This window comes from Argentina anserina, chromosome 3 (assembly GCF_933775445.1).
Source record: "Argentina anserina chromosome 3, drPotAnse1.1, whole genome shotgun sequence".
Lineage (NCBI taxonomy): Eukaryota > Viridiplantae > Streptophyta > Magnoliopsida > Rosales > Rosaceae > Argentina > Argentina anserina.
Window position 1 is genome coordinate 882,354 of NC_065874.1, and position 12,014 is coordinate 894,367.

Sequence of the window (12,014 nt, forward strand, 5' to 3'; positions counted from 1 at the left end):
GGAGCTTACACGAAAGATCTGGCATGCACGAAACTGTGAAGGACATGTCAGACATTTGTTGAATTCCTTCGTGTCTGGTTATTACTGTTAAACATGGAAATGTTTAATACTGTCAACAAAATAAAAGCTAAAGGTCACAGGTGAGAGCCCTCATGAGTTCCAGTAAGCAGTTATAAAAGCTAGTAAATTTAATTGGCAACAAGACACGAGAATGAGAGATCGCATTCAGAGTACAATTTGATTGGCAACATTGTTCATGATGGTAAGAAGTCTGAAGAACTTTGGTAAATTTATCATCTCTATTTGCATCATCATCTAGTCTGACGTACTGCAATGTTTTCAGGTATGAGATGCAGGATCTCCATGTCTCTGAAACAATTCATCAGATGGTTGCCCTTTCTGAGGCTTACATGCAGATATACGAGCAGCGGCAACAGTAAGATAGGAGACACAGAAGAAAGGAAATCACGTTCATGTTAAGTTCATGTAATATCCAATAGTGTTTTAAATCCTGACATGTTCTAAACACATTGAAAAAACCATTATGTATATATAGCTTTTATCTGCCAGCAGACATTATCACTGAGAGCTGATATATGAGTTTAGAAGCCATCTTCTTCGGCTCTTTCTAGTTATCTGGTCGGACGCCCAAATCACCAGTCTGATGTCAGACCAAGTTATCCAAATGCATTGAGTGATTCTCTAGCCATTTTCTGGATCCGTAATCTAACAAGTACTGCACTACATCATTAGAGATCCAGACCATTTTGGTACTGACTTAAAAGTGGGGATTGCAGAAAGTTTTTCGGCTGTCTGCAATTCACAAAATGAAATGCTCAAATTTGTAAAATCTCCAAAATTGTAAGGCTCCTTACTCTTCATTATCAGCTCTTAAGGCACACTGGACTAGGATGGTGAACATATTATTGCCTAGTACAATTTAGGCTAGAGAATGCTGTACAACTGATGTCATATTAACATATTCAACAGAAAACATGGTTTGGAACTTTGAATGAACCATTTGTCAGCTCTACAAGACATCTTTTAGCATTATTTCACTGTGGTGGAACTATATGCAGCTAGGTAAGCTGTTGAAACAGAAAAATAATCTACAGTATAACCTGTACAATACTATCCTGCAGTTTCAAGTTTCTATTCTTCACTTCCGAGCTGCGTGATATAGCTCCATATAATCGAGAGCTGGCCGATTCCAAGACCAATCTTGCTCCATCACTATCTTGCACAACGAGTTGAACCAATCCCGACCACCATACCAGGCAGTTATAGCTCTGAAAAGACCATTAATGAGTGCAAAAGGACACTCCAAAAGATTCTGTTTGAAAGAGAACAAAACTTGCCTGTCAGTAAATTATAAATGTACTCACCTATTTAGAGCATAATCAACACCTGCAGCATCAGCTCCGTCAAAACTGAACCCATTTGGTTCAAGGCCCTGTGCCTCGGCTCTCTCTTTATCATGGTCAACATCAAATACAGTGTCATAGAGCCCTACCAACAAAATTACACAAAATTAGACAGTTAAAATCATAGTATGTTATGACTGCTGACATACTTTTTATGAGTGTTATATCACTGATAAAAACAAATCACCAAAAAGAAAGTGAGCTATCAGAATTAACCACTAAAGAAACAGAGACTGTACACATAATTTGCTCATTACACAACAAAACCGTGACCACTCATCAGATACTGATAAGGTATATGCATACCTCCAGTTTTTCGAACAACAGGTATGGACCCGTATCTCATTGCTACAAGTTGGGTCAGTCCACACGGCTCGAATATTGAAGGAACTAGGATGAAATCAGAACCAGCGTATATCTATAATAAAATCCAACAAGTGTTATTAGCACAGAATGTAAAAGAGATGTAGAAAACCGAGTGAATCAAAGCTCGAAGCAACTGACCAAATGTGAGAGTGGCTCATCATAAGTCAAACAAAGACGAGCACGATCACCATGAGAAGAATGTAATTGATTGGCTAAATTCACAAACTCATTTTGAATACGAGGATCTGGAGCTGAACCAAGTAATACAACCTGTAATCAATTTCATTTAAGTTCAGTATTTGCCTTGATAGACTACAAAAGAAAACAGATGATTGTGTTACTAAAACACACAAGTCAAATGCAAGATGTAGGCTACTAGTCGTAGAGGTCCTTTATCAAGAACATAACTAAGTTACAGACATCAAGTAGGAGACAGATGAATGATAACCTGTCCATTGCGTTCCAAGGTACGCCATATTGCATGCTTGATAAGATGGATTCCTTTCTGCTGAGTTAAACGAGTAATAATACCTACTACCGGGAGATCTGCTGTTTTCAGACCAAGCCTTTGTTGCAAGGCTTCCTTTGCAGCTTGTTTGCCTTCAACGACATTTTCAGAAGTATATGATATCTGGAATGACAAGGATCCTATATGTTAGCAGAGAGCTTACCTTGTTCCAAGAAACATATCAAACAAACCCTAAATTCCTAATACAAATTTAGAGTGATCAAAAGAGGAATTGAAGACAATTCTAATTTACTTACAGGTAGGAATGCATCATTGTACGGGTCCCATATATCTTGGTCAATTCCATTTAGTATGCCATGGAACTTATAAAGGTGTGGAGCTACTGCAGGATTTCTAGCAATCTCCTTAGAATATGTTTGTGATACCTGTGTATAAGAACATGACTAACTCAGTTGATGACAGTGACTGCAGTGTAAGATACCATGATCATCATGAGAAACTTTTGGATGGTTTCAGGAAATTTAACTACTTACAGTAGTGGACTTGTCTGAGTATGCCACAGCTTTTCCAATATAGTGCGCTCCAAATTCAAGATTATGAATTGTGAAGACGATGCGAGCTTTACTAAGACCATAATGAACGTAGTGATCTTTATATAACCAGGCAACAGGTGCACTAGACCAATCATGGCAATGAATGATATCCTACCATTATAAAGCGCCAATTACAATTTGATATCCTCAAAGCCACCCAATTTCAAAGAGCTTTGCCTAAACAAGTGCTCACACATTTGCAAAAGTCTATATAACGTGCATAAGAGTAGTGAAACTACCCACCACCACTAGTACAAATTAAATTTGGTAGTTCTGTACAAATTATTAATATATATTTTTGGTGCCAAGACAAAATTACTTCTCAACAATCAGTTTGTTCATGAGTAACTCACAGGATGGGATCCACTTTGGAGTAGATATTCTAGAGCGGCATGGCAAAAGAAACCAAATCTCTCTGCATCATTCTTACAACCATATATACAACCTGTATAAAACAGTCTGCAAAGAGAAATGTGAAAAGAGTGAATATTTGTCATATTTTTCCATTGCTCAGTTATAGTACCATGCCAGTACGACATACAATATAAATATATAATCAAACTAGACACTGGTTATACATAGGTATATATATCCACCTTCAAAAATGAAATTAATACATAATAAATTTAAAAGAATGAGATACTACTTTGTTGTATTGAAAGCAGCCAGAGAGCAGGTAGTACCCATTTTGAGGTTCCAGGAAGTAGACTGAAACTCCTTCCACTTTCCCAAACCAAACTTTGATTTCAGTACCACCCCAAGAGAAGCTTCTGTTATACTGGAATTCATTAACCTGTATCAAATCACAATTTAATGTATATTAGGAGGGTAGGAGGAAAAGAAATTATGAATGCACAAAGAAGCACAATATATAAACCTCAAGAACAGCAAATTTCAGAAGAACATCCACAAATGATTGTATGCTTATTGTGACTGTACCATAAGGAAAAACGAAGGGAAAATGAAGGAAAAATGAAAATGGTTTCCATGAAAAACTTGACCTCAAATGGACAGCCAAAAATGAACCAACATTTTGACAATGCAATACACTGGACACTAAACCAGGCAGCCAAATGGCCACATATAAGACATAGAGTGAGGATTTACACTAAACACAGTAAAGATAAGAAGAAGTAAAGATAACACTCCATGCAGGAAGAGAAAAGTGTAACAAAGAAGATGACATGTAGCTAAGAGAGAAATAGCAATGAAGCTTACATTGCTAAGGTTCAGGCAATCATACTTGGGAAGAATGACATCGACATGGTGATTTAAGTCCTGCACAGCTCGAGATAGACTGGTAACCACGTCACCAAGGCCTCCGACCTATTATATATGACAAAGTGGAGAAACAAACAGAAATAAACATAATCAGTGGGATTCTTCAATGAAGCAAATGTTGAGTGCATCTGTTCTTAGAAATACAATAAAGTAAGGTGCTCAAGTATAGGCGTCATCTGGTGAGTTGTGACTTGACATATTATCAGGGAACCTAGGTATTTTAGAAGAATATATATTAGGCAATGGAATTCAGCTAAAGGCCAGTATCCTGCTAACTAATGTGATACCTTAAAATGAATGGCAAGACGCCTCAAAGACAGCTTGAAGATTTGGTAGTACAAAGACTGAATAATGACTGAAGCAATATTGACATACTCAATTACTCAACATACAAAAACAATCATCCAACAATAGTTAATTTGTGGACTTGCCTTTGCAATTGGTGCCATTTCAACAGTAATATGCACAATGTGCATTGGTGACTCCTTTGAAACTCCTCCAAACACTGGAATGTGATAATCCATTCCATTCTTGTTGTCAAAAAGTCCACCTTCTTCACTCTCAGAAAAGACAAAGTCCATCACGTATGCATCTTGTGGAACCATAACTGCAGAAATACAACTGATAATGACGTGGTTGCAAAACAGTCTAAATAAGTATCATCCAATATCTATATATATCGATATTCATAGAGGTTCTGCTATTCACCTCTGAGTATCTTCATTTTTACTGCAAACTGTTGATTTTAGTAAGGGAATTTCACAAACTTCCCTTATGTTAAAGAAGCCTTGCCAGAAATTTGGGCGTTATATACTAATAATAAGAAAGTTTGGCATGTTACTGAGCTCGACCATGTAAAACTCTAACTCACCAGTGGCTTTGACATGGGTACCATTCTCTGCAGGAACCATTTTCTGTGGTGGCAGGGGACCACTGTGGTGGGCCCAATGGTTAAAGGAGCATCTGAACCAAACCTCAGGCTTTCCATTCAGAACAGTATTGGCAGGATTGTTGAAAATAGTCGCCATGCTTCCGGCTTGGACATCAAGAGGCTCAGTGTAGACTATATGCTTTTGAGACAGCAGGTACCTTCTCATAGTTCGTTCCTTCATTTCTGCTTTCATAACTGCAGTTTTCTTGGCCTACCAAAAACGAAGAAGAATGGAGTTGAGAATTATTACTGGTATAAGGTAAATTTAATAAGTCAAAATTTTGGTATGATAAAAATAAACAAAACCTGAAAAAAAAAATATAGAGAGAGGAGATCTCATATATCCAACATAAATATTTTAAGAGCTACATAATTCACTTCCAGTAAAAAAATGAGCAATGAAATGGACCAACCAGTCACTACACTAGCAGGAATTTCCCTGGTTTATATCATGCAGGCATTCGTTGGATCATACTGAAAATTTACTGCACTCACCTTGGCACATAAGGCTTCCTCCCTTAATCTCCTCTCCTCCTGGAGTTTCCTACAGATCTGGTGTTCTTCTTCAACCCAATATTGTTCCTCAGGAATGGACTTCGGAACAATAGCATGGAAATCATGGCGATGGTTGTTATCATATACAGTGGCATTCTGAGGTGGTCCATCAGCAAACACCCAATCCAATACAACAGCTTGCTCAGGTACAATAACTACAAGAAAAAATATTGTCACTGTCACGATTTTCACAACAAAAAATTACCTTGGAACTCTCAGCTAAATTAAATAAAATGAATAAGTAAAAACCAGTTCCCAGATTTTACTGCATTCTAAGAATCCAAAATAATACAGAATAGAGTGCATTCTGTTACCATGCGTATACCTTTGGCATACCACCAGTCACCTTCCTTTTCCTCAGACCTAACAAGACTTTCAATAATTGATAAGCCAGCACTCCAACCATTATGTCCCCCATGAACCCATAGTTCCTTAGCATTAGCAAGAGGACCTGAGCTTCGGTTATAATACAACCTAACCAAGTCCTCACCTTTAAACTTACTAGGTTCTATGTACCAAACATCCGGAACAGACCTTACTGCCTTTTTTGTCAATTCTTGCACCAATTTCCGTCTCCTATCAATCTCTGCCTTTGCCTCTGCTCTGTCAGCTTCTCTTGCTGCCCTCTCTGCTTCGATTCGCCTCTGCTCTTCCGCTTGCCTTTCCCTCTCAGCTTGCTCCTCTGCAAGTTTCTTGAGTTCTTTACACTTCTCCTCAAGTAAGAAATCTTCAAATGCAAAGGCGTCCATTCCACTTTCTATATCTATGCAGAAATCCTTCTCATCATTATTGTCATAGACGTCTTTTCCATTGAAGAATACAAAATCTATCTTATATGCTTCGACAGGTACGTGAAATTGACAAGACCACCAATCCCCTTTGAGATTTGTTCTGATCAACCGAAAGGTAAAAGATTTCCAGCGCCATTCATTAAAGGCCCCCATCATGACTACCTCATCTTCACTGTTTAGGGTGGAAAGACTTCTATTTAGAAACACTTCTATATGTTGATCAGGTTTCACCACTTGAGGATAGACAAATAGCTTGTTCCCTTTTGAGAAGTTTTCCTCAGCTAACATCTCAATCTCCTGCATACGTTGTTTTTCTTCCATCTCCAACTTCAACTTCAAAGAAGCTTCATCAGATAATTTCTTATCAATAGTAATGCCTTTATATGTACTCCCATTCTCTACCTCTTGAATGCTTCTACCTATAGCTGATGTTTTGCTAAGTGATGAAGAATCCTCAACTTTACGACTAGTTTCATCAATTCTCTTTACATCAACTTTCGGCCCAGTTACACTGGCTGTAGAAGACACCATACCCTTTTTGTCTCCAGTATTTCTTTGATTTGTTTTCGGGATGTTAGTCTCTACTGGAGTTTTGGGAACTATTGCCTTTGGACCAGGGCCATTAGGCCTTGAACTCGACACTTTTCTCTGTCTCCTCCTAGAAAAATCTACCAAGTTTAAGAGACAAACCACGTCAATAACATGAAACCTGGAGTCCAACTAATCAACTCCACTCCAACATGAAACCAAATAAGCTACTTACCAGCTGAACTGGCAGTAATTTTACATGAAACCCCACTTGTCAGGTCCCCTTTGAACCATGAAGAATACTGAAACCATTATAACCACTACAGTTCAGTGATTGATTCATTATCACTATCTCGAAAAGTAAAAAGGCAATTCTCCATCACTAAAATAAGAGATAGCAAAAGTTATCATACTCAGTCCTACAGAAAAATGAACCAGTAGAGTACCCCACCAAGAAAAAGGGGGTTTCATCAATACAGTTTCACACTATTCATAAAATCTCCAATCAATTAACACAAACCAAGTTGCTCAGGACCAAGTTACACAGATCAACAAACCCACAATTATGATCCAAGCAAACACACACTAATTGGGTTTGATCAAATTCAATACCAAATAACTCAACCTGATATAGAAACATCAACAAAATGCATGCTTGAAAATTTTACATATTCCAAATTTCCAATGAACACGCAAAAAGATGAATAATTTGTGGTGAGAAACGGCTTACTCTTCCATGAGGACAAAACCCAGTAACTGGTTTGAGCTTGAGATTGAGATTGGTTCTTCTGTCTTGGAACACAGTTCTGCAACTGAGTGGCCTATGAGCTTGCAAAGACACCTCCATGACTGTGAAACTGAAAAGGAATGTCTGTTTCTGTTTCAATCCCAGAACAATATAAACAGATGAGATCACCAATCAGTTCTCGAAGTGCGTGCTAATCAATATATTAGTAATATTACATTATCAAAGCAAAAGAAAAATCTTGATTAACATATAGAAACAATGTGATTAGAGCTGTAAAGGTAATCACTGGCACGAGTAAAAGGGAGTCCTACAATCTCTGCCGTGCGTCTGTGTCAGTTGGGGAGCGTTGGTTTTCTTCTCTGGGATTTTGGGGTTTTGACGTGGGAGGGTTTTTGGAAATTTCTCGAGGGATTTTTCAATTTTCATGGCTATGGGATTTTGGTGTGATAGGATACGAGACCAGCAGAAATGATGAGGACTAATAAGAAGTTGCCACATCAGATATCAACATGCCACGTCAGGACAAAGCCTACTTGGAAGATTTTGGGAGGATTGTGAAAGGGATAAAGTGCTTGATTGATCTCTTTGCTTAAAATGTAAGATGGCAATGTGAACAAAACATTATCAAAACCAAACTTATAAATGTGCAAGTTTTCATTAGTTATATAAAAAGATTAGAGATTTAACTAGTTATACCATAATATTAAAAAATAACGATTTGAAGTTGTCGAAAACATTTGGCCATGCAATGAAACTTCAATATCATACCAACGGCCAAAACAAAGGAAAAGAAAAGTCCAGACCACAAAACCAGTTTGCATAATTAAACTAGACATCAAAAATCGACGAGCACAAGAATCTCAAACACACCAGCAGCATCACTTTCACGTCCTCCTATGTTGATGGTGATCTCTTGAGAATATGCTAGTGTATATGTCACGTCTACTCGACAATTCAATCAAATAATAGTTCTATGTTCGTCAAGAAATGTGAAATAGGAGGGGAAAACAACATCAGAATTATGAAGAACAGAAGCAGGAGAGAAAATAGTGTGGAGATGAGGTTTCATAACACTTACCCCAATTAGATTAGAGTCGAAATGAAATTCAAAGAAAGGAAGTAGCTGGTTTAAGAGAAGGTTTGAGAAGAAAGAGAGCCAATGAGAGAAAGAGAGAAGAAAATGGTCAAATCAGAAATTGGGAGGCCAATGAGTAGTGAAAAAACCGTACATTGTGGAAGGTTGAGGTGCCTTTGTTTGGTTGAGATTTGAAGATTGCAAAATGGCTCTAATTCTTCAAAAGGTGTTTGCTCCACGGTCCAAATCATTCAGTGGAAAAGGCTACAAATGTTTATATGAACTAGATCATTCGAAATCATTAGGACAACTTTTCTTTGGGTTCTAAAACTTTACAAAGTTTATGATTTACCAATGACAAGATGAGTAAATTTTCAACCAAAATTTTGATTTTTTTTTACCAAGAAAATACCATGTTGGTATTTTCTAACTAAATTTTCATGTTGGTAACACTAGTTTTATGAGTAACTCAGTGATCAATTTTTGTTTTCTTGAATTTGAGAACCAACCCCCGCTCCTTTCCTAATCCAAAAAATGATACCCGTTGGTTCAATGCACCTCTTCGTAGACCGTCGCTTCCCGCCGGCAACTTCCCTATAAAACCGCCAGCGGGTACAGACTACAGTCACCATACAGCTCCAGTTCCATGCCTATTACTCTCTTTCTCGTCGACAACATGGAAGTGATCACCAAAGCCATGAAGCATAGGTTTGGAAATGGAGGCTCTTCATCGTCACCAACAAAGAGATCACATGAAGGGTTTCACAAATACCTAAAGCCTGGGGCACTTGCCCAACTTAGGGATTCCAAAATCACCGCAAGAGGGTCTCAGACTCTACGATATGGCGACCTCAAAACTCAGATCTCTCTGTACCAAGAACTTCTGAGTTCAGTGGCCTCATCTGGAGACGATGTTCGACACCAAACTCATGAAGAGATCCCTTATTTTCCTCATGCAACTGTACTCAACCGCCCTCGGTGTCTTCAACGAAAGAAATTCGTAGCGCTTGCACCTGTTCTTTCGGATACTTAACAAGATCCAGCACTATACTGCTTGTTTGTTAACTATCTGATGCACACACACACACACACACACACACACACATGCTGTAAATCCTGTAATTATTCTGCAAAAATGTTTCTGTTCTTACCCTAATTTCATTTCTCAAGTAATTGTAGAATATAAATTTTAGTTTGTTATGTGATTTAGTCTTCAATTATATACAGTTTAGACTTTGTGATGATTTGGGTGGTATAGCAATGAACAATGTTTCATTCTGCTCATGCATTCCACGTATTTTTTCTTTGTAACCAGTAACTTCTACCAGTGAGGCGTATCAGTTTCAAGTATACATAACAATGAACTAGGAGTCCAACGACTAACAACCGATTGCAAACCAATATCTGATTGATGAATCAAAGTTGCGGAATGTATAAACCTTAATTACATTAGCATAGTATTATTAACTAGGATATAGAAAAAATGGCATACATATGTGGTGGAATGAAATGCTCTTAATTTGGTTCCAAAACCAAAATAACATTTGGATTGCGCTTCTCATTGTGCACACAAAGTTTATACGCAGCGCTGAGAAACGTAACAATGAAGTGTGAAGAAATCTGCATATATAACGTGAGCAGTGGCCATATCATATCATACCTACTTAGGTTAAAGCATTGGCACCAGAAACAATCTCCAAGATCTCCCCAGTGATTTTCGCCTGGCGCTGCCTGTTGTAAACCCTCGACAAGTTCTTCTTCAACTCGACTGCATTATCCGACGCATTGCTCATAGCAGTCATCCTGGCAGCTAGCTCACTGGCCAATGACTCCTGCAATGCCCTCAAAACTTGACTGTTAAGGTACAAAGGCAGCAAAGCATCGAGAATCTGAACCGGATCCTGCTCAAACTGTAGAATTGGAGAGAAATCCACGGTGGCTGTAGTGGCTGTATCTCTCTCTACAGTCAATTTCCCTTCTTTTGTTGTCAATCTGAAGAATTCATCTTCAGCAGCATCTACACAAGTGCCATTAATGTCGCAAATCTCTCCTTTCGGTGATAGTGGCAACAAGGTGTGAATCACAGGTTCAGACTTCACCAATGACACAAATTTTGTGTAGAGAAGCTCCACCTTGTCAACTTCCTCACTCACGAAAAGAGAGAAAACATCATCAGCTATGGCCTGTGCTTCCTTAGCGGTAGGTTGATTGGTTCCTTCAATGAACCTATCAACCGGAATATAAGGCCGACGTGCAAAATAGGAGTTACCCTTCTTGCCAACACTCACGATAGTATACTCAAGGCCAAGAGACTTCAACTCCGCAATCCTCCTCTCGGCTTTTTTGATGATCATATTGTTGAAACCTCCACAAAGACCACGATCACCAGTCACAACAACAAGAGCGACCTTCTTGACAGGTCTAACATTGGTGAGGGGTGCATCTATGTCTTCTACTTGGAGCTGCTCATTGATGTTGTAAAGAACTTCCACTAGAGTTTGCGAAAAGGGTCTTCCATTAACGACAGCTTCTTGAGCCCTGCGGACTTTGGCAGCAGCCACAAGCTTCATGGCTTCGGTGATCTTCTTGGTGTTGGACACAGAGGCAATACGATCACGAAGCTCACGGAGGCCACAGGTAACGGTGGACGATCTTGTAGGGTTGCCGGTGAGTGAGTTCTGAGAAGGAAGCTGGAAAGGGCTGAGGGAAGACCGAAAGGAGAGGGTGGAGGTGTCAGTGAGGGAGGGCTTAGAGGACACCCACATTGTCACATTGGAACAAGACATGGTTTTGATCTAGTGTATGTTTCTGAACTAACAAGCTAGCTTTCTCTGCAAGTGAACAGAGAAAGAGGGTGGTCTGGTTTTTTTTTTTTGGATGGGGTTTTGGTTTGTGAAGAAGGAAAGCCTTATCTTCATGTGTTACAGCAAAGAGTGGGAATGAGTGGAGGTAGAGGGAAATGGATGAGGTTTTGGGATAAGGATTTTGACCGTTGGTGGATCACTTGGGGCAGCTATTTGCTTCTCTCTTAATCATTCATTACTGGAGTTGGGTTCTCTCTATCCGATGTGGCATGATTTGCAGCACTCAAATCTTTGATTCTTCAATGGTATATGACTACATGCGCCTACGCGGCTACCCGAGTCAGGATTCCTCCGTCTGTAAAACTCAGTTCTACTCCAGTAAAAAGAGGCTCAATTTCGAATATTCCAGAGTATCGAAACTCCCAAACTTGAGCTATACACCCTACATC

General features: G+C 38.9%; 2 protein-coding genes across 3 annotated transcripts; both read right to left on the bottom strand.

Moving 5' to 3' along the window:
- Nucleotides 1-946: 946 nt before the first annotated feature.
- Nucleotides 947-8,089, bottom strand: LOC126785655 (starch synthase 3, chloroplastic/amyloplastic). 2 transcript variants are annotated; one of them, XM_050511269.1, is made up of 17 exons: nucleotides 7,998-8,089; nucleotides 7,669-7,815; nucleotides 7,174-7,240; nucleotides 5,945-7,078; nucleotides 5,560-5,774; nucleotides 5,005-5,275; nucleotides 4,565-4,740; nucleotides 4,071-4,178; nucleotides 3,536-3,645; nucleotides 3,206-3,311; nucleotides 2,793-2,963; nucleotides 2,556-2,684; nucleotides 2,239-2,421; nucleotides 1,929-2,060; nucleotides 1,731-1,842; nucleotides 1,386-1,509; nucleotides 947-1,289 (listed from the first exon to the last, which is right to left on the bottom strand). In XM_050511269.1, exons 2-17 carry the CDS (start codon nucleotides 7,783-7,785, stop codon nucleotides 1,160-1,162), a joined length of 3,285 nt encoding a protein of 1,094 aa, XP_050367226.1. In that variant the 5' UTR covers nucleotides 7,786-7,815; nucleotides 7,998-8,089; the 3' UTR covers nucleotides 947-1,159. The 2 variants fall into 2 exon arrangements, with proteins under 2 accessions (XP_050367226.1, XP_050367225.1); XM_050511268.1 differs by lacking the exon at nucleotides 7,998-8,089 and having other exon boundaries at nucleotides 7,669-7,912.
- A 2,079-nt stretch (nucleotides 8,090-10,168) lies between these two features.
- LOC126786184 (ATP synthase gamma chain, chloroplastic) lies at nucleotides 10,169-11,680 on the bottom strand. Its single transcript, XM_050511932.1, has one exon. It carries the CDS (start codon nucleotides 11,545-11,547, stop codon nucleotides 10,426-10,428), a length of 1,122 nt encoding a protein of 373 aa, XP_050367889.1. The 5' UTR covers nucleotides 11,548-11,680; the 3' UTR covers nucleotides 10,169-10,425.
- Between the last annotated feature and the right edge of the window lie 334 nt (nucleotides 11,681-12,014).